This window comes from Daldinia decipiens, assembly GCF_022478715.1.
Source record: "Daldinia decipiens strain CBS 113046 unplaced genomic scaffold F4813scaffold_3, whole genome shotgun sequence".
Classification (NCBI taxonomy): domain Eukaryota; kingdom Fungi; phylum Ascomycota; class Sordariomycetes; order Xylariales; family Hypoxylaceae; genus Daldinia; species Daldinia decipiens.
Window position 1 is genome coordinate 1155553 of NW_026054546.1, and position 24639 is coordinate 1180191.

The 24639-nt window shown below is 48.2% G+C and overlaps 8 protein-coding genes across 8 annotated transcripts; 4 read left to right on the top strand and 4 right to left on the bottom strand.

Moving 5' to 3' along the window:
* Positions 1-914: 914 nt before the first annotated feature.
* F4813DRAFT_346078 (uncharacterized protein) lies at positions 915-2337 on the top strand. Its single transcript, XM_049241822.1, has 2 exons — positions 915-1401; positions 1494-2337. Exons 1-2 carry the CDS (start codon positions 1036-1038, stop codon positions 2067-2069), a joined length of 942 nt encoding a protein of 313 aa, XP_049103851.1. The 5' UTR covers positions 915-1035; the 3' UTR covers positions 2070-2337.
* Positions 2338-2738: 401 nt separating this feature from the next.
* F4813DRAFT_385557 (60S ribosomal protein L7) lies at positions 2739-4286 on the bottom strand (the record flags this gene model as incomplete). The annotated part of the gene is made up of 4 exons (XM_049246272.1): positions 2739-3198; positions 3254-3420; positions 3600-3711; positions 4273-4286. 4 exons carry the CDS (start codon positions 4284-4286, stop codon positions 2739-2741), a joined length of 753 nt encoding a protein of 250 aa, XP_049103852.1.
* A 430-nt stretch (positions 4287-4716) lies between these two features.
* Positions 4717-5421, top strand: F4813DRAFT_378775 (40S ribosomal protein S14-like protein; the record flags this gene model as incomplete). Its single annotated transcript, XM_049245373.1, has 3 exons — positions 4717-4783; positions 4850-4922; positions 5109-5421. 3 exons carry the CDS (start codon positions 4717-4719, stop codon positions 5419-5421), a joined length of 453 nt encoding a protein of 150 aa, XP_049103853.1.
* Positions 5422-5708: 287 nt separating this feature from the next.
* F4813DRAFT_175754 (SNF2 family N-terminal domain-containing protein) lies at positions 5709-9843 on the bottom strand. The gene has a single exon (XM_049239251.1). It carries the CDS (start codon positions 9486-9488, stop codon positions 5958-5960), a length of 3531 nt encoding a protein of 1176 aa, XP_049103854.1. The 5' UTR covers positions 9489-9843; the 3' UTR covers positions 5709-5957.
* A 1993-nt stretch (positions 9844-11836) lies between these two features.
* Positions 11837-13840, top strand: F4813DRAFT_378777 (glycoside hydrolase family 18 protein; the record flags this gene model as incomplete). Its single annotated transcript, XM_049245374.1, has 2 exons — positions 11837-12778; positions 13790-13840. The coding sequence occupies 2 exons, from the start codon at positions 11837-11839 to the stop codon at positions 13838-13840; spliced, it is 993 nt and encodes a 330-aa protein (XP_049103855.1).
* An 855-nt stretch (positions 13841-14695) lies between these two features.
* Positions 14696-16709, bottom strand: F4813DRAFT_175804 (uncharacterized protein). Its single transcript, XM_049239252.1, has 2 exons — positions 16406-16709; positions 14696-16336 (listed from the first exon to the last, which is right to left on the bottom strand). The coding sequence occupies exons 1-2, from the start codon at positions 16543-16545 to the stop codon at positions 14941-14943; spliced, it is 1536 nt and encodes a 511-aa protein (XP_049103856.1). The 5' UTR covers positions 16546-16709; the 3' UTR covers positions 14696-14940.
* A 4285-nt stretch (positions 16710-20994) lies between these two features.
* Positions 20995-23807, top strand: F4813DRAFT_175874 (uncharacterized protein). The gene has a single exon (XM_049239253.1). The coding sequence runs from the start codon at positions 21172-21174 to the stop codon at positions 23590-23592; it is 2421 nt and encodes an 806-aa protein (XP_049103857.1). The 5' UTR covers positions 20995-21171; the 3' UTR covers positions 23593-23807.
* Positions 23666-24559, bottom strand: F4813DRAFT_385563 (ClpP/crotonase; the record flags this gene model as incomplete). Its single annotated transcript, XM_049246273.1, has 2 exons — positions 23666-24308; positions 24375-24559. The coding sequence occupies 2 exons, from the start codon at positions 24557-24559 to the stop codon at positions 23666-23668; spliced, it is 828 nt and encodes a 275-aa protein (XP_049103858.1).
* Positions 24560-24639: the final 80 nt, after the last annotated feature.

Here is a 24639-nt window from a genome sequence, read left to right on the forward strand (position 1 = left end):
GCGGGAGCGATGCACGCTAGAGGGTCAATAACGCAGACATATTACATACATTCCTAGCATTTAAACCAGACGTGCTCGATAAGAAATAAATATCTCTGACGAGCATATTCCTCGCCAGCATGCAAACACCGACAGCAAGCAAACGCCGAGATGCCTCAATATCTCTTTGTTTGCTCGGCGTGGGATGGGATGGGATGGGATGATATCTATGTCTAGGTCCTTGACGTCGGAGTAGAGTTTGATAATAGCCACGACGGGATGCCGGATAGAAATATGATCATCTAGGGGTCCAGATGCGAGAGAAAGGGGTCTTTTCTTATTTTAGGAGACTGGAGTAAGTGTTAATATATTCCTTGATGATGTTTCTCGATGCTAGGGACGGGGGGGGGGGGGGGGGTGCTTCTCCTCTTTACCTGGGGTATCCTCTGCCTCAGTCGAGGGTTTTCCTCTTTCTCTGCAACTGGACATCATATCGCTTCACATGAAAATGGGGCTCGATAATTCATCTCCAATAAGACGGATTGTGGTTAGGGATGAGTTGGAGGAAAAGTTATTCATTCATACTGTTTTAATCGTTGCTACTCATGAGTATAACTCTTCAACACCTTTAGTCGTGGTGAAGTTAGAACACACTTCTAAATATTGAAGGGATGAGAAACGTAGATTGACCGTGTTACTTGTATAATGTCCCTCCCAATGCATATACTCTCTTAACCGAATTCCCACCTGCCTAAGGTGAACCTTCCGTCCATGTCACTTCCAATTCCACGAACTACCTAAGGTACCTAAGGTACCTAACCTACCATAATCAAAGCTCCTGCATTTACAATCACGATTATATAATTGGCCATCTCATTACTAATGTCGCAAAAAACCGCACCCGTCAACCCAATTGGCTTCTGTGCCGCTTTTCGCCGAGCTTAAACTGACGGGGGGGGCCCTTGACATCATCCCACTTCAAAAAAAGGAAAAGAAATCTCTTGCTTAGAAACGCCTACATCTTCTCCGGCAACGCTTTAACCTCCAACCCCGAAAATGCCGCCTCCGCTCGCCGTACGCTGCACCCACGGATCCTCGTCTTCGGCTGCGAGACTATTCGTGCGCTTGCTATGCGCATCGTCGTCGCCTATAGGTAGCAGCAGCAGCAGCACTTCTATTCTCGATGTGTTGCTGCCGCCGCGGACCCGGGCTTTCCACCTCGCACGGGACCAAATCCGTGGTCGGGCGCGGAGTCCTCGGGTCCGGAACGAAAGGAGCGTTATATCGCATGTCCCGTATAATACAGCTCGACGATATTTTAGCGCAACGGCGCCCTGGCGCAAGACCCAAGTCGTGTATAATCCGCAGAAGGACGAGGACGGTAACGATATGGTCTTGGAGATTACACCGCGCGCCGCCAGCGTAAGTCTTGCACATACGCCTTCTCCCGCGCGCCTTCTCATCTCCTCTGCCGCAAGTCTAGCTAATAAACCCTCCCCTTTCCCTCACTCCAGAAACTTTCGCAAATCATGGTCAAAGACAAAAACCCCAACCTAGCGCTGCGCATCTCCGTCGAATCCGGCGGGTGCCACGGGTTCCAATACCTAATGTCCCTAACCTCTCTCCCGCCCTCCCTGCCCTCCACCCCGGACTCGACGACATCCGCGCACCCGCCTCCCGAAACTTCATCTACCCCTCCCGCCCCCGCCACCCAAGAAGGGCAGAACGCCACCGCCGAAATCACCCCCTCAACCACCACCAGCGCCGCGCCTTCCGCGCCCAGCATCGGCGAGGACGATACCATCTTCGCCTTTGTGAAAGACGACCCTCCTTCTTCGGATTCCGATTCGCCGCCGCCGCCCTCCTCATCAACCCCGTCCGAGCCGTCTCCGTCTGTCGGCGCCGAAGCAAAGGACTTAACGAGCGCCGCAATGCCCAAGGTCATCCTAGACTCGCCGAGCTTGGAGCTGCTGAAGGGGAGCAAGGTGGACTACACGATGGAGCTGATTGGGAGCCAGTTTAAGATCGTGGATAACCCACTTGCTACAAGCAGTTGCGGCTGCGGCACTAGCTTCGACATCAAGATATAACATTTCCGCATTGGGTACTCGGATGTTTCCCTGTTTGGCCGAGGGTTCTTGTGTATATTTATCTACCATTAATAGTTTATATTAGAATATTTGCATGAAAGAGGAAAGATGGGGGGGATGAGATCCGCGGAAATTGGCGGTGGTGTCATACTTTTCATTGGGAGACAGTTGTATATTCTCTTATCACGGCATACAACGAGGGTAGTCCCGCAGATACGAACATAGAATACATTAATCATATAAATCACAATCCCAACTTCTTCTCAGCAGTCCAAGGGTTTTTTATTACTGTAAGTCGTACAAATGAGCCCATATAAGCAAGAACCTACGCTAGGTTCAACAAGCACTTCTCTAATACAATGCACCCTATGTACCTACCATCATAAGCCTTATCATGACGACTTAGATGTCGGCTACTTATTATTATGAACCAAGGGTTAAAAGGTGTTTGAAGACTAGCAGCAATATCCTGGCAAGGTTTCAGGAGAAGTATACTACTATTCATCCTACTATTCATGACTAGACAGTAAGGGACAGACGAAAGTATGGGGTTGCCATGATCATAAAGTCTCAATTCATTGATAGCATCCGAAGCTTTTATGAACGCCGTGAACCATGCACAGAAGCAAACCCCCTAATACCAGACCCATTTAACCCTTAACCCCAAACTTAGTTCATCTGTCGGATGAGACCGTTGATCTTGTCTTCTCGGTTACCAAGGTCACCACCCTCGATGAAGTGCTTGAACTTGCGCGTTCGGAAACCACCGTTGGGGTTGCTGAGCTTGAAGGGCCATAAGAAGTTGGAGGCTTGCTTGAAGTTGGGGCCGACAGTGTAGATCTCGTGGACGAGATCCTCAATGCAGACAATGCCGTATTGGCCGAGGTTCTCCTCGATGATAGAGTTGTCGGTGAGGGGAATGCGCTGTTTGTTGATCTTGCCATATCCGCGCTTGTAGATGAGCTCCTTGACGCTCTTTAGGTTGGGGTAACCGTAAGCAACCCACGGCTCGACGATCTTGATCATCTCGGCGGTAGCCTTGGTGATACGGACGAAGATACCGTTGTTGATCTGGAGGAGACGGAGAAGCTGGAGAATCTTGCGGGGCTTGGGTGCAATCTTGTTGATACTACTCGTTCATTAGAAAATGTTTGATTGTATTGGGAATGTTAGAATGAACATACCCCTTGATTCGGATGACGAAGATCAACTTCCCCTCGGCAGGGACGTGGAAGCTGCCCTCCTGCTTGGCGAGGCGTTGGAGGCGGACCTTCTCACGCTCGGCATCGCGATACTCCTTAACGTACTTCTCAGCACGCTTGAAGATGACGGAGCGCTTCTCCTTGTTGAGCTATACATCAATGTCAGCTTGTAATCCATGTACATAGAAGCATATGACAAAATATGTATATATTTGTCGATCAGACCCGAAAGATGGTATTTTGCAACAGCATCGACTTTGTCTAGTTGCAAGTGGTTTTATGCATCACGTCGTTATTTTCTTTTTTTCTTTTAATAGAAATGACTAACCTTCTTGCGCTGCTCAAGCTCGGCGGACTTCTCGGCGCGGGCCTTCTCCTGGCTCTTGCGCTTCTTGAGGAGAGTCTCGGGGACGAGGATCTGGTCCTTGGTAGGGACGGAACTGTTGTCAAATCAGATTAGTACGTAGTCCACAATCATACATGAATGCATGAATAGAGCGCCGGTTGGAGAATTGCCGACTGCACGCGACATTCTCAGAGGTAGCTAACTCGGTGGGAAATTTTTTGATCGGTGAGATGCTAGAGCCCGTAACCTCTTTCGAGAAGTGCGACTGTATTCATAGCATTCCCTCTCATCCGACAACGCCTTGAACATAAGTTCAAGATAAATGCTCGCTCTATACCAGCTAGATTGACAATAATTTCTTAATTGTCTACTGATAGTGAAAGCGGCAGATGAATTTAAGAGAGAAGGGCCAGGCCTTCATCTCCAACACCCCAGAGCAACATCTCTCTGTATCCAAGCTATACATCAAGCCTGAAAAACAGAGGGAGAAGCCTGGGAAACATCGAGCTGGCTTGCGATGCGTCTTCGCACCATTTTCAGGTGTTCAGAAGAGCAAGGCAACCCAGCCGAGAAGACCACGACAATCTGCAAAATCCATAGGACCGGATATCGACTCGCTCGTTCAAGAACAAGGAATTAGGAAGGTATATCATACGTAGTAGCAGCCATTGTTGTCGAATTGGGCGATGGCCGTTTGGTCGTGGGTTGTCGACTCGGGTTTGGGATGTGGAAAGGTTAGAAATTTTCAAAAAAAGGCACGAGAAAATTTGGTAAAGTTTTAGTGCGGGACTCTCTAGTTGGTGTGACCCAAAAGGGTTTAGGCGGGGGTTGGTCAAAGCTGGTGCGGTGTTACTTGGTACACCGCCCCAAGCCCCAAGCGAGAAGTGGAAAGGTGTTAGGGTTAATCCACTTTTAATTATTTCTGCCGTCTCCCACCGCCGCCTTTCTGCGCTTCTCTCCCACCCCACAAATCAACACACTGAATTATTGTGAACGATCGATTTCTCTCGAGGGAAAAAAAAACCTGCGGTCAAGCTTCATTTCAACAACCGTCAACCCCGAAGTCCAACTCCCCGCCAACACCAAAAGATCATTTACAATGCCTCCCAAGAAGACCACCCGTCCTGTTCAGGAGAACATCTCCCTCGGACCTCAGGTCCGTGAAGGTGAGTCAAGATCCGCTTGAAAGTGTAAGACATCGTCAGGCTTGCTAACGTGCCCCGCGATCACAGGTGAGCTCGTCTTTGGCGTTGCTCGTATCTTCGCCTCTTTCAACGACACTTTCGTCCATGTCACCGATCTCAGGTTCGTCTAAGCAAATTTTCCGAATCAATCCCTACTGTCTCGAGGTTATGATATATAAGCGAAGGAGGAGGACCGAATTCTACGCCCTACTCTCGCTATACTTAGATATATATAACTTCTATATATATCTCCGCTTGAAAAAGTTCGTGTGTGTGGTTCATAGGCTAACGTTCTGGGTGATTCCAGTGGCCGCGAAACCATCACCCGAGTTACCGGTGGTATGAAGGTCAAGGCCGACCGTGACGAGTCCTCCCCCTACGCTGCCATGTTGGCAGCTCAGGACGTCGCCGCCCGCTGCAAGGAGCTCGGCATCAACGCCCTCCACATCAAGATCCGTGCTACCGGTGGTAACGGTACCAAGACCCCCGGTCCCGGTGCCCAGTCTGCTCTCCGTGCTCTTGCCCGTTCCGGCATGAAGATCGGCCGTATCGAGGACGTGACCCCCACTCCCTCCGACAGCACCCGCAGAAAGGGTGGTCGCCGTGGTCGTCGTCTGTGATCGCGCCATATTCACCTATATATCAACCGGCTACGGCTGGTGGTTTTGGTGGGCGATCCAGCAATGATCGGCGGAATCAAGGGTTGGCACGAGGACTTCTTCATCTCTGTGGCGTTGACAATTACGAGGAGAACGGCGTGCATCTAGAGAGGAATAAGACATGCCTGGTCTCCATGATACTTCGAGTAGCTATGCTTATTGTCACATGATGCCTTTTGGCACGGCTACAGAAATGAGAAAACATTGATCCAACTAAAATCCTATTCTTATACCATCCTCCTACGTGATTTATTAAAACCTGCATAGCATTGTTATGAAAAACTTGTAGGAATTGTAGTTTTGATTAAGATAAATCCATAACGCTAATTGAAGCAACCATTCCTAAGCTCTAGTGAACATATATGCACCTGTGCTATGCTAAAGTATATAGACCGTACCGCAACACCTTGCTAAGCCGATCATGAAGACTCGCCCTCGAAGTCCACTATCTAAAACAAAGCTGTTCTTAAATCAATAATTATGTCAACGCCGATCAATCAGTGTCCTGGCTTAAGGGCCCAGATACCCCTCATAGTAGACCCCCTTTTCTCCATTTGAGCAACCCGGTCCAGGGCGGTCTTGAAGTCGCCAGACTGCTTCTTCGTAATACAGAATTGGTTAAAATGGTCAACCAGTAGTTTCGTGGGGACCTTGCCTCCGTGGGCTTTGATGAATTCCGGAATCATCTTCGCGAAATCTTTAGCCCCTAGGTTTGTTCCTCTGGCTGGTGTAGGCGTTGCCGATCCTGAGCGAGAACTACCTGCGGATGAGCTCAGTCCTTGCCTATCAGCTAACCCGGCCAAGATACTAGCTGAACCGGGGCCGCCGCGACCCCTACGGATATTAGATGGTCTACCGGCCTCGCCCACCTCACCGGTCCAGGTAACAGTGCCAATAGGCACCGAGTGCGTCTGCTCACCTGCTCGTCGAAGGGATGCAGCTGCCTGTGCCGCCACGCGATCTGCTTCTTGCTGAAGCAATCTTGGGTCGGCTCTTAGTTGCTTCTTACCATTGACTATTTTATCATGTTCGAGTGCCGAATGAACACCAGAGCGGGCAAAAAGACCTTCCATGATCCGGTCTTCCTCTGTCGGCGCCGGCTTTGTCTCGGGGTCAGGCTCATAGTCCTCGAGAGCAGCTACACCAGCTATAGTATGGAGATCACGATCACCGTCTTCACTAACTGATTTACTTTGTATCTCCATAGACTCTGCTGCCTCGCCAGCCTTCTGGCTCGGGCCATCTTTAGTTGAAGAAGTATTATTAAACTGAACTTCCGAGCCTTCGAATAACTTCCCTGTTTCTGTCACCTTATCTCCAGAAGATCCTAGCGTAAAGAGGTCATGGAGATCCTGGAGCTGGAAAGTAGTACGCTGTTTCGGGTCTTTTAATACCTTGTTGGTTAAGAATTGTTTAAATATCTGACGATGGTACATCTTCTCTTCAATCGTACCAGCAGTCATGAGCCGGTAAATTGTGACTTCTTTCTTCTGACCAAGACGCCATGCTCGTTCCCGAGCCTGAACATCTGTCGAAGGATTCCAATCAGGATCAAAGATAATAACCCGGTTTGCGCCAGTTAAATTCACTCCTAAGCCGCCAACCTTTGTGGTTAGTAAAAAGAGGTCGATTTCTGGGGTATTATTGAATTGATCAACGAGGCTTTGTCTATCTTTGATAGCAGTGCCGCCATCCATTCGCAGGTAATTGATATACCCTAGGCGCCTTACAAATGCCTCAAGAATATCAAGCATTTGAATACCTTGGCTGAATAGAAGAGTCTTATGCCCGAATCGTTTCCACATTTGGAGAAGCGCTTCTACAATCTGCATCTTGCCCGATTTCTTAGAGACTCCCCATTCGTACCCTTCTTTCGTTTTTAATCCAGGATCAACTAGGTCAGGGTGGTTGCAAATCTTTCGGAGGACGTCAATTCCATAAAGTGAGTTCCTTGATCCGACAAGAATGGCGCCCATTTCTTTTGACTGGAGGAAGAACTCGTAGGCATCGCGCTGAGGTCTTGTAAGGTTACAAAAGAGAACCTGTTCCTTCTTCTTCGGGAGATCGGCTGCAACATCGACTTTCAACCGTTGAAGTAGAAACGGGCTTATTGTGTCCTTCAATATTTCGGCACATTTTTGAGCCGTCATGATTTGGAGATTTGTAGCATTGGCATACCCTCCTAATCGTATAGGTATTTCGAATTGGTTACGGAAATCCACAAGTGTTCCTAGTCGCATTGGGAAGATGAAGTCAAACAATGACCACAATTCCATGAGATTGTTTTGCATCGGAGTACCGGAAAGAATGACTCGATTCGGCGTCCGCAACTCCTTGCAATATACCGTGACCGCGCTATTTGGATTCCGGATCTTGTGACCTTCGTCTAAGACTGCGTAGCCCCATTCGATGGGGGTTAGGATCCGTCCATACGTCTGCAAGCCAGCGTAAGTAGTGACTAGAACATGGCCGTGTTTGACCACTCGATCCACAATCTTCTTGGCAGCTTGGTTAACCCTCTTATTTTCTCTTTCATCCCACATCTCTTCTTCATCTTCAATCTTACCCTCAGCTCTCATATTGAGCATACCACTACCAGACGAGTGGAGAATTGACACGCGAAGAGGAGGCCACCAGCGATGGAATTCGTTTACCCACTGTCTCAAGACAGTAGCTGGTGCCACAACGATGACTGGTTTGTCAAGCTGGTTGCTATGATGCAGAGTGGCGACAAACGAGATGAGTTGAATGGTCTTTCCGAGGCCCATCTCGTCACCAACAATGCCCCCTACTTTTTGATAATAAAGCTCGGCTAGCCACTTCACCCCGGTCTTCTGATAGTCAAATAGAGTAGGGTATATATCGCCGGGTAACTTCAAGTCGTTTTCGAAGTGATGGTCGGTATGATCTGGAGAAGGTTTGAACCACTCTTCTTCATCTCCGCTATCAACTTCATCATGGCCTTCCTCCCTTCTTTCTTGTCGCCTTTGGCGTCTGGCTCTGCCACGCCTGTCCACCCAGTCTGCAAGTCGAGTCTGATAACTGGCCTCGTTTCCATCGTCGATCTGACTAAGGTCTACCTTACCATCTTCCTTTGCTACCTTCTTGGACTTTTTATGAGGTCGTTCGAGCTCAGAGTCTTCCGATTCTTGGCCAACGATAGAATCCGCATCGAGCGCGTCGGAAGAAGCGTGCGGTGCGAATTCATCTGATGACACAACATCACTCTGCACTCTTCGCTTCTTTCGGGGACGCAGCGAGAACTCACTCTCTGCCGCTACCGTGGCCAGACTGGGATTCTCGTCAAATCCAGGCGCGCGTAGATTTTGGTGAGATTGTGGCTCATAGCTGTCTTGCTCCTCCAACTGCTCTGCCGCAGCCTCGTCCTCCGCGTCGATCAAAGCATCCGCTAACTCCCCCTCAACTCCCCGAGGCCGAGGCCCCCCGAAATTCGCAAAGGGCGTGATTTTCCCGGTACGGATTAAAAATTCACGATGGGTCTCGTTGGGCAACTTCTTGTTCCCACCCTGGATGTGTTCGGCATGTTCACTATCTTGATGTCGCCCCTCGATGCGAGCGCGGAGATCTACTATGTCTTTATTTGCTAGTTCAATTTCTGCGTCTATTCGTGAGATCTTCTCTCGTATAGTCTGCTTCAGTTGAGGTCTTCCAATCGCTTTACGGAACTGCTCCTCTTGCGTCTTCTTCTGGGCGTTGAGCTTTTGTATAGTGGCCTGCACCTTCTCTATACGTTTTTCGTCTCGCTTATCTTCGACATCGATCAAGGCAAGGTTCGCTTTATAGGTAATGTCTCGCTCGAGGTCATCCTGGTCGCGCACGCCTGCTGTAAGATTCCTTAGGGCGGAGTCCTCGTCTGTAATATCGATAGTATCATTTTCTAAGCTAGGGTCGGCAGCGGAGGTTTCCTGTGCGATCGCAGTTATCTGTTTAGCAATTGACCCGTCGGACTGCCGCGCATTTTCCGACTCTGCCTTCGATCTATCCTCATTAATAGGATTAGGTGTCATGGCGAGATCTGGTAAAATGAAACGGCCATAGAGCTGAAAAAGTAAATCCGGAGTGAAAGCTTCGATCTGTGCCGGCGTAAGAGAACAAAGAAGGGGGATTAAGGAACTTGGATGATTATTGGCGCAAAAGAAGGCGCATGGGGAAGAGTAAAAACAGTTAGGTGAGATGAAATAGGCACCAGCGTAGATAAAAATTGAGATGATGGATTGAGGCTCTTTGTAAACCACCCGATGCCACTACTGGTTGGGATATGCAAGGAAGCTCTGGAATTACGAATGACGCATGTCCGATGAGTCAATGAAATTAGCGTCAGAAGCTAACGCATCTTATCGATAAAAATTGACCAAATCTACCTAGCATGTAACTTCCAAGTGCCGCCCAGATCTTACGTTGCTTGAAGGTCACTGCACATGTAGGTTAGGTACCTAGGTATCTTATGCAACCAACCTCCGGAGATGTTAGGTACCTAGTTGCCAATTAGAAGAGCCGTGCTGAAGTTCCTATTGAGGAATACAAAAAGTCTGCCTTTACACTAGGAAACATATCTCGAAAAGTTACCAAGTATTTACAGAATCGTCCTCAACTAATCCAATAGAAGTATGAGTATAATTTAGAAGACGAAAAGCTAATATATTAGGTGCCCTTTATAGTGAAGAATGGTGTAAAATGCACTGCTATGAATCCGTAGTAAAGTGCCTATTAAATATATCAAAGATATAGTTTAAGCGCTATAAAAGACCAAGACTCCCATTATCTCTCCAGAGCAAAATATATTTTGGGCCAAGTTAGATTCAGCATCAACAAGCCGAGAAGCTGGTCGACTACAATTCACAATAAAGCAATAAAGCAATTTATATCAAACCTCTTCATCTCGCTTAATCAGTATCGTTAGGTGTATTATTAGAACCTGGCTCGTTCTCGGGATAGTTTGTTTGATAAATTCTAAATTCAAGGGGAGGTTACATGGTGGAAATAGTCGTTACACTAAAAGTTAAGATTTCCCCAGATGGATCACACGAAAACCCACCTTAAATAAGCATGAACCAATGGGATTATATGATATTCTTAGGGCTGCTAGGGAATTTGCGCAGGGCGAAGCTTAGTGTATAAGTACCTAGAGGTACCTGGTATCCAAGAATAGATTACCTCTTAACGTCGCCCCTGGAGGATTTTTAGTTCTTACCCGACCATTAACGAAGTCTCCTGTTTGACTTTGTCAATTTGAATATATCGATCCCAGCCGTGGATAACAAAATAGTATACACAACGGAGTGAACTAACCTAGGTAGCTACATGTATTATCAATTTCAAAGCTGTCGGACTAATACATGCTACGTCACCTTCACCGGTTTATCACCATCTCCTCATGCTAATAATGATACCCGATATGATCAGGACGATTACATATCACATGCAGTGAAAGACGTGATGCTGACCGAAGTTCATGCTCGGAGATATATGCATACCTACCTACCTACCTACCTACCTACCTAGGTCTACATATCCCACCATTACGGCATTAGTATAGTTAGAAAGCATCCGTACTTCCGGGAATACAGTAGGTATACAACAGGCAACAGCATTGAATTACTACAGAGCAAGGTTAGAAAGGCCCGACTCGAGTGCTTCTGATTGATATAACAGAACCCCTCGACGGCCATGTATCCATCCTCTGGTTCAACCAAGAAACAAATAGCACCCTCGACTATATTTTCCTATTATTTTCCTATCTCGGGAGAAGCTCAGATGCAGATGTGACGGGGTTAATCGATCTCCAAACGAACTACCTGCCCTTCTCGTTAGCTGCGCGCGAGGCACTTCGTTCTATTGGTCAACCTCATAAACTCCCGCGTCAAAGTGGATATCATGGCAGGCATCATGGCAAGTAGCCGTCGAGCTGTTCGCAGGAAATAGGTTACCTGCATACCGACGCCAGCCATGACAAACACTCCCCTATGCTGACAAAATGTTTCAACCGATCGTCCGGCGTTACCCATGTCTGCTCAATCACACTATGCAGATCCCATGGAACGGAGCAGCCGCCGTACCGCCCCTCTAGGAGCTACTTAAGGTAGCTTGCTGCGCTCCCTCGGTGCATAGCCCTACCTTGGAGGATCCACGCAGAGAGAGCTTATTCGAACTGCGAGCTAGACCTCAGGTACTTAGAGAGACGAGTCCCAGGCAACTCAGACTAGAGGAAGCCCTACCATAGTCAATCAGCACCTATAGGCCCTTCATCTCTTGCGGGGACCCAACAGCTTACCTTACAGCCTTCGATAATAAGGAGTGGTGATAACAGTTGCCCAAGATGCTGTTTTGCAAAGTATCTACCTGGATGGCGAGGTTCATGCCGCTCCTCGTCCCAGCGGCATGTGCCTCGGCAGCAGTAGCCAACGACCACCGCGTCGTAGTCTACTACCAGACGACCCAAGCCAACAATAGTGCTACAGCGCATATCTCGCTGCTACCGCTCATCGACAGTGCCCCTGAGGTTTCTGTCACCCATGTCCTGATCGCCGCCATCCACATCCAAGATGACGCCACCATTCATCTTAACAACGAACCCCCTGACAACGCCATGTTCGACGCAGTCTGGACCGACGCGGCACAGCTACAGGCTAAGGGTGTTACTGTGATGGGTATGCTGGGCGGTGCCGCCGCAGGTTCCTACCAGCGTCTTGACGGCGACGACGCCTCGTTTGAGAAGTTCTACGCCCCACTACACGACATGATCGGCACCTACAACCTGCAGGGTCTGGACCTAGATGTCGAGGAGAACTTTTCGTTAGACGGCGTCATCCGGCTGATCGACAGACTCAAGAAGGACTTCGGCAATGACTTCATCATTTCCCTGGCTCCCGTAGCCTCTGCATTGACCGAAGGCGGCGGCAACCTCAGCGGCTTCAACTACTTCGACCTAGAGCAACAACGCGGCAGCTCCATCGCCTTCTACAACGCGCAGTTCTACTACGGGTGGGGCGACGCCAGCAGCGCCGGCGACTACGAAGCCATCCTCGACGACGGGTTCCCCGCCGAAAAAGTAGTCCTGGGCTTAGTCACCGACCCGTCCAACGGGTACGGCTTCGTCAGCTTGGACGACGAGGCCCCGGTTCTCCAGGAGCTCACGAGCGAGAACCCGACGTTCGGCGGCGTGGCCGGCTGGGAGTACTTCAACTCGCTGCCCGGCGGCTCGGGTTCCCCCTGGGAGTGGGCCGCTTGGATGGCGGACCATGTTAGATCTGCTGCTGCGACTACCGGCGAGAAGCGCGAGATTGCGACGACGGAGAGGGTCTGGAGGGGTATCCGTAAAGCTGGGCGGCGGGCGCGCCGTGATGCTAAGAAGGTGTATCGGGATTACATTGCTTAAGGGCTTGCGCGCGCGCGCGGTGGATAGCGTTGGCGCGTGTGATCCATTGGATGAGTGCTATTAGCGAGTATAAGTCTGCTTGGGAAGTGGTATCTTTCAGGTTGGATATCTGCACACATATGATATTTTTGTTTTTGATCTCTTACACTCATATTCACCCCGCGTTTAGAAGGTCTCGTGAATGATTGCCTAAAGCGCATAAGCGTCCCTGTTGTGAAAGCGTCGGGGTTGTATATTATGGTTGGTATCTTTAGGGGACATACTGTGAGGGGGAGACACAAGGGGATGCGTACCTAAGGTAGTAAGACATGACACTATGTAACCTAGGTTAATGTCTTATTACTTCTTATTCGATTAGATAACAAGCCGAGTTGTCGCGTGTCAAGGTAATTACCTAGTATTACTGAAGATTAAAATATAATCTAACTTGGATAAGTGTTTGTGATAAGAGAATAGTTACAGAATGTCATCGAGTAGAATACATTAACCTAGGTTAGATGCCTAACTTAGGTACCTGATCTACAAAACCAATATACTAGGAATTCCTCAGCAGGCTGTATCCCTTCACTCAAAAGCTATATAGTATATAGTGGGTAGTTAGTATTTTCATTACTTAAGTCGACGTCACTTAATAGGGTTTTTGTATACCGAGGTATATTTGACTCATATAGTAAATTATGTGTGGAATAGCACACTCATATTCCGAGTTTCGCTACCTATAATTTTTGCAAATCGCTTGCTTTGCTGTAGGGCTCACGCCCCGTCTAGAGCACCTGAGTGTATCTGCCTCTGATTTCTAGGCTCTACCAAATTCCTCGTCGTGTGATAACCGTTCCAATCTCCTGCCTAGTTGGGCACTCATGCAGGATGAGTCCCTGCGTCTTTTAAGGCGGATCTAAATTTCCGCAATGTGCGCACAATCGTACGTCTCAGGTGTCTGACCCCCCCCCCATTTATGCTGCTCCAAGCTGCCCAATGTATTAAAAAAAATGACCTTCAAGTCCAACGCCGGGCAATGCAATGGTTACCCAACCTATCCGAATAATGCCCCTTCGATGCGTTCAAGAATAGAAGCTGTCCCACTCCTCCCAAATGCGTATCAAAAATTCGCTCGCCTGATGCTGTAAGTGAGGTGTTAAGAAACAAACATGAATCTGTATCAAATCGTAACCTGAGAAAGGAAACGAAATCGACAAGGGTATTTTGGTAATGGTACATAGTATAGAAATAAATTCAATATCAACGTAGCAACAGCTACGCGATGAAAACCAGACTGGTCATATGCATAGTGTATTCTGTTTCGACATAATAATCAAGGAACGCGGCGGGATGCCATGTCGGATGCGCAATATTTGAGCTGACCGTTGATACATTCACTATTCAGGAACGTTCCATCTTTCGTGGACCTAGAAACCCAAACCTGCGAAAGATCTATCCCGTGCCCGTCAAATTGATGTTGCGGGGCTTCACGGTCGTCATGGATTTGATTGATTGGAAGGCCCTGCGAGATAATGCACTCTATGTGCTGTGCATGCGACAATCCAAGAGATACACAATTCGTCGATTTGAGAGGGTGAAATAGACCACTGCCCATCCTAACCCGGTCGATTAATCAAGTCGCTTAGGTCGCGTGTCGAAGTATTCCTCGGCAGTGCCCTTGACTAAGGAGAAGAAAGAGGCAGGTAATACACCCCACTAGCCGTTAACTATGTATCATAGCGTTGTTGACCTTGCACATTCTAGAAAGCCATTGCGGATCCCGTTAGGCTGGCGATGTCGGCAAGATAAAGTAATAAAATGGCTGGGATTCGTGAAGTAGAAGCTAATGCGTTTGTCGGTATTCGCCGGTGACGTAGGATGTGGGACAGAGTCCTTTGTTTTCACCTCCATCCAGTCGTCTTGACCACTTGTTAGCCAAAATTGGTAACCCACAATATCGAACCCTCGAAATTCGATTTACAATCATCTCCACGAGCGTGCTCAAGCGTAGTCATAAATTTTACTAGCCCGATGATCGTAATGTACCTAGTGGCGGTATGCTGATGACGGAAAGTGTCGGACAGAAAATGCCTATTCCTCCAAATTTAGATGACGTCCTGTGAAATTGCAACCCATCTCGCGGGAACACCATCGGGTCTAATCTCGTAGGGTCTTGTTGTAGGCTTTCTTGGCGGCAGAAGCCACCGTGCGTGCCCTTCGCGTTGGTCGTCCAATTTACCGCGCTTGCGCATTAGGTGTTCTAAGACCGCAATTCGAATGAAATCCGAGTTCTCCCGAATTTCCCGCTGGCGAGGGCCTGGTGGAAAGACATACGCGGTCGGTGATTTGTTGGAATTGCCCGTTTGGCCGCCTGAACGACTAGTTGCCGGGGCACTCCTTGATCGTTGCACTTTATAGGTTTGCATCTGAATAGACGCTGTATAACTGCGAAACGTTGACCGTACGCGCGATTCTGGGCGTACGCTAGTCGGATTTAGATAACGACGCATAGCTTCGCTAGGTTCTTCTCCTAAGATGGGAGGCATTCTCTCGTCGGTGAATGGGACTCGTGGGTCGATTGTGAGTATAGATCTAGTAAGAAAATCATCCGGGGGTATCGACGAAGAAGTAAAACTAGATAATGATCGGGCGGCAGAGCGCAATGCACGAAGCGACGCCGTCAAATTCGACTTGAAGACGGATTTAAGTGGCGCGAGCCCAGTAGCCTGTTTCTGCTCAGTTGGGCTTGGTTTTGGAGTGAAAACTCTAAAATCAAGCTCGTCAACGCCTAGATTATTCTTGGTAGAAAGTGGATGTTCTGAATGTTGACCGGGAGGTGAAGACACAGGCTCCAGCGAACGTCTCGGCGGCCGTATCCTTCTCCCGCGTGAGGCAACGGGAGAGTCGATGGAAGTAACCAGACTAGTTCCAAACGAATCGCCTAGGGAGGGTATGCTGTCAAACGATGCCGCGCGGGTTGAGAATGGTGATGCGAATGCGCTATCGCTATTTGACGATACCTCATCCTCGTCGAGCTCGTCCGGCGGGCTGAGCAAAACATCCATCGGGCTGCGACCATAGGATGTGAAGCTGATATCACTCAAATCTTGAGCGAATTCTTCACTCAGTTCCCGGCTTAACTCCTTCTCTGATACTTGAGACCGAGGTACAATCGAGTTTACTGTCATCCGCGAGTCTCTAGACGAGTCCCTAGATTGCCTTTGTCGTGATTCCCCACGTCTTTTAGGTGGGGGAATAGTAGTAATGGCGAGCAATGCCGCCACCGACGGCGGGATAGCATCAGGTGAGTGTACATCTCGAGAGTTTCGATTTGGAGAAGAGTTAGCTCGATGCGCGTGCGCATGTGGTCGCGGCCTGTGCGAGTGCGCGGTGTCATGCTTCGATTTAATGGGGATCTGTACGGCGCTCGAAGGAGTATTTGGTCGCGCGACAACATTTGTCGTTGTCGCACTTGGCGGGCTGCTGCTTGGCGGAGACGACCTGTCTGGCTGTAAACCTTTCCGCTTACCCATGGTTCGCTCTTTTGAGTTTATTCTAGCGTTGACGAACTTAGAAGAGGCGACGTCCTTCTCCGTCGACAGTGCATCCTTTCTCTTTGGTGAAGATGCCTTGTGTGTTGTAGCCGTTAGGGAGGTTGGGGGCACGGTTTGTTTTTGTGAGTATAAAAAGGATCTCGGAACCATCATCATTACTTGAAGTCGTGCTAGAGCCGACTTTTTAAACGGTTCCCGTTACTAAGGAAATATCCGTCACCCTATTATAGCACCTATTACAGCAATCAATCAGTCTGGCGGGGCCGCAGGCCGCAAGGATCGCCAGCGACGTGGATCTAAGTATGATGTTCGCTATGATTCTTTTTTTTCCCCGTCGCGCCCGCCGAATCGGAAACCAGCTACCGCAACTGGAATCGTACGCTAGGTGAGTATTGGATTGGTGGTCGTGTGCAGGCTCCGCCAGGGGTTCACGATTCTCGTACGTAATAGCGAAGTCTCTCGTCGAACGAGAGATGCAGCCCAGATGCACGGCAGGAACCCAGAGACGTGGAAACCGAATATAAAGTATCGATGTCGCTTTTGCAGATCTTTGCAGCTCTCGGGTTTTCAACTGTTACCACCGCTTTACCACCCGTCCTCTCTTAGGCGCATCAGCTCTTCGAGTAGCTGGATTTGGTGAGAATAACGAGGCATTACAGGAAGCACGACGAAAGCATGTAACACGAACGCTTAGATGGGGGCTAGGCTGAGATGGATGGATGACGACGATGACGACAACGCGTATTGTGACGAGAGATTAACTCGGAATTCCAGATGATGTATATGATGTATACGTCTTCTCTCAGGTACTGCGGTGTTCCTTGGTGACCAGGAGTGGTTATTAGGTATTATCGAAGGGGAACGTGATAGAAGATTACGATGATGAAGGAGACAAGGTAGGGAGAATATATTATTATACAGCTATCTGAATGCCTTAGGTACCTAGGTAGGTAATAATAATGATCTAAGAGGACGGGAACAACGGATATTGATGACAGCCAAGACCAGAACGGACTACCTTGCAAGCGAGCCAAGCAGATAACACGGGGGGTGACATCTATCGTGCTGACTTGTCGAGCAGGATTCCGACTGACCCTCTCATCTTGATTTAGTCTTGTAAAAGAACAAAATGTGGCCTGCCTGATTCGGGGGAAAGATAAAAGGGAACAAGTAAGATAAGTCACTTGTTCTAGCTCGAGTCAGGTAGGTACTTCGTAGCGTAGTTCCTTCCCCTAGACATATGGATAGGTACTTACATGTAGGTCTTAGAGTCACGCCAGCTCAGGGACACCTCGTACCATGTATTTCGTACAAGTATTATGTATCTTTTAAAGGGTGGGGTCCGTTGACGTCCAACACATTGGAGCTGAGGCGCTGTAACCACTGGAATGCAGATGCTTGCTGATAAGGCAATGCTACCGAAGTACCTTAATACGTACCTAAAATTGACTAGAAGTGGCTCAGATCCAGAACTTCCGATAGTGCCCAGTATATTGAATCGACGCACATTCTGTCACTTTGTCGCCTTTTACATTTTTGTATGCGCTTAAACATTACAGTCATTGAAAAACCTCAACTCCGATTAATATCCCCCAAAGGGAAAGAAACTCCTTTTTAGATGATCTCTGATGATCTAGGCTATATTCTGTATCCTAAATACAAACACCAAGCCGGGGTTTGTCCTTATGTATGCGTTGTCACTAGACCTCACGTTGCTGAAAGAGTGCGGGTGTGGTAGCTGATCGGCTGATCTGATACCCCTTAACTTATTTACACCTTTGCCTCGTGGGATACCGGATGCCCAGACGTGGTACCCAAGGCATCAAGGCACCCAAGCATCCTGGAAGTACCCCCCATAAATCAACTTCACCGTATTTCAAGCCGCCTTTCCTCGTACGGGGAACCACAGCATGTCTTGCCATCGCCACTTTCCGCCCTTGCAGAACGGGGAGCTTGGGGGTTTGTTGGGGGTAGGACCCTGAATACATATTGACTACATACTAGGCTTGCATCATTACATATGTAGTGAGGCTATTTCCAACCATGGAGACGACAATTTGTCAAGTTGAGAGAAGTCAAGTCGTATTCGGAGCCAAAGCCCGAAAGCGCTATTCCTACTTTGTAGGTTCAATATACATCAAATTTCCCATTGTTGGGGATGCGGAAATCAGGCTGTAGAACAAATGCCTACCTACAAGCTACTCAAAGCCACGTTAGCTATCAGGTTACCTTAATAGTAAGTCAATGTAGCCCATGCTACGTTTGGGTAACATCGTACGGATACTCCATGCAACCATTACTTGTAAGTCAATTTATTAACTACAAGATTCTGTGGGGAACCCTGAGCATTCTCATACATTGAACATTCTCATACATTGAGCATTCTCATATATAGAAATCATGGTCGAAGGGTGTCGGGCTTTGAAGAGCATCCATCATGAGTCATGTCTGCGGTAGATACCGGAGTGTTATATCCACGTAACAAACTCATCTTCCGACAAGACAAATCGCGCTTTGAGCTATATACTGCGATTGGTGCCAAAGTGTCGCGAGTCGCATCCCGCCAACTCATCCATCTAATATGATTACGCAGAGATGCCGAACTACCGCGACCCTGAGCGTACCAATTCGTAGCGGTTCGATACTGCGCGCTATCTTTACTTCATTCTAGGAAATCCAGGGTTTGATGTTCCAACTGTATCTTGCATACCCGTAATCATATAGTGACCCGTAATCATACCTTATGTATCCAATACTAGCACTTCGTTGTAAGTAGAAGGTAGAAGACCAGCTGCAACATTATAGACACCATCTTACATCATACGCGCGAACAAACGGTCTTTATAGAGACTAACTGGTCAATGGGGAATTGGCCTAATGCATCTCAAACTCCATATTGCATAGTACAATTCAACAGCCCTTTCAGTTCAGCCGTATTCTTATCAAGACATCCTAATTCGTTCCCCCGCATACTACATTAGCAAACCAACCTTCATATGCGACACCCATACGCCATAGTAGCGTAGGTGGATCCTCATCGCAAAATTTAACATCAATTGACATTAATCAGCGCCCACGCCTTGGATCTCGGACTTGTGACTGTCTTGTCTGAGACTTTACCAATAGTGCGGGGGAGGATTACGAATGAGCAGATGGACATAGATAATAACTCTAAATAGCTTACCGATCTGGGGACCCCGGAATTCGTCTAGCTGATCCCTCTCGCTACTGTAAGACGCCATCGTTCACGATGCCTTTAGACATCAAAAGCCATCGGGACAGAGACAGATTCGACAACTAATGCACTAGCAAGGTCCCGTTACCAAACCAGGAGACCCTATAGCGCAAGATGACGTTGTCAGCTTAAGCTAGTAGGGGCGCTTCTCCGCGGGACGCTAGATACCTCCTACATAGAGGTCTACTCCAGACATCGGCTAGACTCTGCCCTGTAGATCATACATCGATCGCCAAAGGAAAACTAGTCTAAAACGCAAATGCAGCACAAAGACGCCTTCGAGTTTGGCTTATCTATGCTACGATTATATTTATCGGAGGGGTGGTAGTACAGCATAACAGCATAAAGGTATGACATTTAATTATACGCGCGGTATTTCCAAATGGCTGGATATACTATATGTATAACTGGGGGAGCATGCGTCGAGATCAAGCAAGCCATCTCAAGCGCCACTGTCACAAATTGCAACGTTTCTGTTTGTTTGTTAGACCTCTGAGCAACCTCTTTCTATATATTGCCCAGACTGCCAGGATCGTTTGATGTCGCGTGGAACATGACATAGATAACACTTTCACTTATAAAAGTTGACAGAATTCAACATCTAACACTCACCTTTAAATCAGGTTCTCGGGTTCAAACCTCTATCAATACTGGGTCCGTACATACATAGTATTGCAGCTATTGTGGCGCCGTGGGCTTGTTATGCGATACCTGCCTGGTTGATCCTATCAGGGGTGCTCCCAAAGTCCTTATAAACCAGGTACAGTCACCGATATAGATACACAGTATACATATGGGGATTTAAGTCAATAGAATAGAAGACATGTGAAATCAACGCGCATTGGGCATTAATTACCATGGCAGTATGGTTAAGCAAGATGTTGCTCGCACTCGTGACACTTGTTTCTTGATTTGTTTCTTGATTTGGCTATCATTAGAGTGTTTTATCAAGAGAATTAATCTAGAAGAAGACTAACTTAACTACCTGTTATAAAAAGTACAGCTTTTACGATAGTTAGTAATAAATATAACTATATAAAAATGAAATGTCTGGTCTAGTCAATTCACTCTCTTTATTTCATCTCATCGTGATGTAGCAATTAGTATTGGTATCGAGAGTAATGATGGTACATAGTGAGATTGTTGTCAGTATCTAAGATTATGCTTATGAGATTATACGAATTTTCTCATTTTCTTTATGTTTTGCAGCCATTATATTATACCTACCTATGTGCTGAATGTGTAAGATAGAATTGGCAGAGTGAGCAGCCGACGTAAATTCTGTCAGCTGTTGAGAGTACGTACCTAATAAAGGTATGTGTTGATGTACCTATGTACTTATGCATCTTGAGCAAGTACAAAGCTGTCAAGCCGTCAAGCCGTTAAGCCGTCAAAATGCCAGCACCGCAAAGTTTAAATCTAAATGCAAAACGCAAGCAACACATCGACCCAGAAAATCTAACCTGGTAAACCCCAGGAATCCAATGCGATAAACAACTCTCTAACCCCCGCTACCGCTACCTTGCGAACTCTTCTTCAGACGTACAATGGCGGCCCCAGACACCTCTTCGTTTACCAACTCGGCCCAGGTCTTCGCCGCCCACACCTTACCCCAGATCCGCGCCATTCACAAAAGCCTCCACGTCCAGATCGACGAGAAATCCGCGCGCCTGCGCACCCAGGTCGGAAATAGCTATAGGGAGTTGCTAGGAACGGCAGACACTATCGTGCAGATGCGGGGGGACATGCTGGCCGCCCAGGATATCCTAAACCAAATGGGCGGTATATGTGGGCGCACCATTGTCGGCGCAAAGGTCTCGGGACTGAGCAAGTTTCGTGGCAGGGAGGACGCCGAGGCGCAACTAAGCCAGATCGCGAGGGTTAAGTTGTTGAATGCGTGCGGACTTGCTGTCGGGCGCCTATTGAAGCAGAGTGGAGAGGGCAGAGGAGATCGGTTGGTTCTAGCAGCTAAGGTCCTCGTCTTGAAACGGTTGCTAGTCTCGAGCTTCGGATCCGATAACGATGTTAGCGAGGATATTCGGGCCATATTTGAGGGAGCAAAGAAGAGTCTGAGTAGCTTGCGGAGGAGATTACTCAGGGCAGTCGAGAAGGTATTAGAAAAGATCAGTGATGAAGTCGATAGAGGTGATATTCTAAAAGCTTTGACTGCGTATAGCTTGGCCTCCAGCTCTGGTGCGAGGGATATCCTGCGTCATTTTCTAAGTGTTAGAGCAGAGGCTATAACATGCGAGTTCGACCTCGGGGACCACGAGAAGGAAAGAGACGCTAAGAACGTCTTAAAAGGTCTCGATTTGTATACGAGGACTTTACTAGACGTCCAGGCCTTGATACCAAACAAGCTCTCGGACGCATTGCTCCAACTTAAGAAGCAGCACTTGTTGGCAGATGAGTCGCTTCAAGGGCTAGAGGGTCTCCGGCTGGATATATTCGAGAAATGGTGCGGAGACGAAATACAATTTTTCACCCCATTCATCCGGCATGACGACTTGGAGGGTAAACAAGCCAGAGAAATGCTCACGAACTGGGCGACTAAAGGTGGAGAGACTCTCCTCCGGGGTCTAAAGAGTACCCTCGAACACGTTTCCGAGTTCAAGACCATTGTGGATCTACGAACAAGCGTTCTTCAGCACTGGATCAAGGATGGTGGGAAAGCCAGGGGGTTTGATCCGTCTATTTTACTCAACGGACTACGAGAGGCTATTGACGATCGACTCTTACAAATTCTTGAGAATAAAGTGGCTAAGCTCAAGCTTGTCGGATCCGAGGTCACTGCGACGCTCGACGCATGGCAGCCTGGTACTACCGACCAGCGTCGCAGCTTATGGGATGAAGAGACGTTGGAAATGGACGCCTCGAGCAGTGCTAATCAGATCACTCACGAAGTTACATCTCGCCTATACGGACGAAACGATGCGGTGGCCCGAGTAGTCACAAGCTACGAATCGTGGCGCCATCTTATAGACAATGTTGGTGATTCGATCGAGCAACTTAAACGTCAACGCTGGGATAACGACGTGGATGAGATAGAGGACGAAGATGTTATTACAGAGCGCCAAAAACTATTGAGCAAGGACGATCCCGAGTTGTTACAAAACAAGCTTAATGGAGCTATCACAGCAGCATTTAAGGACCTCGATGAGCACCTAGTAAGCGTCTGGAAGTCCAAACTGGAGAGCACAGACAATGGCCCTATTTCCATGTACATTATAAGAATTCTTAGGGATATCCGTGGCGGATTACCTAAGCTTGAAGGTGTCAAGTCTTTCGGCTTGGAAAGCGTTCCATCCTTACACGAGAAGCTCGCAGCTCATGTTTCAATATCACCCCTTGAAGAATTCGCTTCAACAGCTCTAACGCGCAACCGAGTGGCTGGCCGAGCTCTATGGGAAGGGGAACCTGCCTTACCGGCTCAACCGTCCCCCGGCACGTTTAAACTCTTAGGTAATCTCATCATGGCTATGGGAGACGCCGGTTTAGACCTCTGGACGCCAACCGCTGTGAATGTTCTTAAGCGAATCTTTGGTAGACAGCTCGTCGAAGTATGGCGCAAGGAACTTGGCAATTCTGTGACAGCAAACAGCCAAGAAATATACGAGACAAATGAGGAAAAACAGTCAGCGGAAGAGATAGGGGAGAACCCTACAGAAACCACCACAGAAACCACCACAGAAATCACCACAGAAACCGATGAGGGTCCATCAGCAAAGGAAGAGTCCACTGAGGAGAAGTCTGAAAAGAGCAAGGAGGTTCTCATCCAGTGGCTATACGATATTCACCTTCTCCAACAATGTCTTGGCACCGACGTCTACTCGGAAGACTCATTTAAGGAATTCACGGAGGAAGTATTTAATAGGACCGGACTAGAGAGTAGTGCTAAAGATAGGCTGGAAAAAGCATCTCAAGAATATTGGAAGAGGACAAGCTTGCTATTCGGGCTGCTTGCATGATACCCATAAAAAGAACTCATCAGCCATACAGAAAATAGAAATATCTAATACACCCAAAACTCGTCTCCGGTGTTCATAACTTATGTCTCTTCTTTCCCGACGCGATTTTCTCAAACTCCTGCTGCGGAATTCCACTGACGAACCTATCCAGGCCGGCGAAAACCTCGGCCACATTCTGCTTCTCTTGGGTATCTCTATACGGCTTCTGTATCAACGCCTTGATACCTAGCAGGCTATCGCTATTCAAATGATCGCCCATCGTATCGTCAATCTCCTTCATAACCTGCTTCAAAAAGCCATCGCTATCCCCCTTCGCGCAATCAAACACCTTGTTTACAAATCCAGTGCGCACGAGGTCCTCACACGAGATCCTTTTGGATTGGATAAGCGCCTCGTTGGCTTTGCTTATCCCTAGCCGCTGCACCATGGCATGCGAAGCGCCTCCTTCGGCGACGAGACCTAGGGATGAGAAGGGCATTAGCAGAAATGTGTGCGGCGCGCAGTACACGAAGTCGGCGTGCGCGGTCATCGCTGCTGAGAGCCCGACTGCTGGCCCGTTAAGCGCGGCGATTAGGATCTTGGGGTGCGTGTATAGCGCCCGTGTTAGGTTCAGGTTGTTGGCTGCGAAGTCCCGTAGCCAGCGCATGTAGACGTCGGCCTCGGAGGGGTCCGAGTCGGCGTCGGGCTTTTTGGAGCCGATGGAGACGTCCGCGCCGCTGGAGCAAAAAACTGTAAGTCATGTGGTAGTGTATCGGGTAGATATATAGACGAGGTGGACTTACGCGGAGAAGTATCGGCCCTTGGCTGTTAGTACTGTGATGTATATGTCGTCGCGCACGGCAACCTCGCGTAGTGCTTTGGCTATGGCGTAGTAGCCTTGGAGGCCGAGAGCGTTGAGCTTCTTGTCGTTGTCGATGGTGATGGTGGCGATGCGGCCGGCGTATTGGAGTTTGATTAGGTCGGCCATTGCTGTAATTACCTATTGCTGTAGCTACCTACCTGTACATATATACCAGTTAAAAATATTAAAGTCTATCTATATCAACC

What these genes read in the sequence shown, in the direction of transcription:
- F4813DRAFT_346078 (XM_049241822.1), top strand. Translation starts at nt 1,036, where the DNA reads ATGCCGCCTCCGCTCGCCGTACGCTGCACCCACGGATCCTCGTCTTCG. An exon ending in TTACACCGCGCGCCGCCAGC is followed by an intron (nt 1,402 to 1,493) that starts GTAAGTCTTGCA and finishes CCCTCACTCCAG; the next exon opens with AAACTTTCGCAAATCATGGT.
- F4813DRAFT_175754 (XM_049239251.1), bottom strand. Translation starts at nt 9,488, where the DNA reads ATGACACCTAATCCTATTAATGAGGATAGATCGAAGGCAGAGTCGGAA.
- F4813DRAFT_175804 (XM_049239252.1), bottom strand. Translation starts at nt 16,545, where the DNA reads ATGATGATGGTTCCGAGATCCTTTTTATACTCACAAAAACAAACCGTG. An exon ending in AAGGACGTCGCCTCTTCTAA is followed by an intron (nt 16,337 to 16,405) that starts GTTCGTCAACGC and finishes ACAGCCAGACAG; the next exon opens with GTCGTCTCCGCCAAGCAGCA.
- F4813DRAFT_175874 (XM_049239253.1), top strand. Translation starts at nt 21,172, where the DNA reads ATGGCGGCCCCAGACACCTCTTCGTTTACCAACTCGGCCCAGGTCTTC.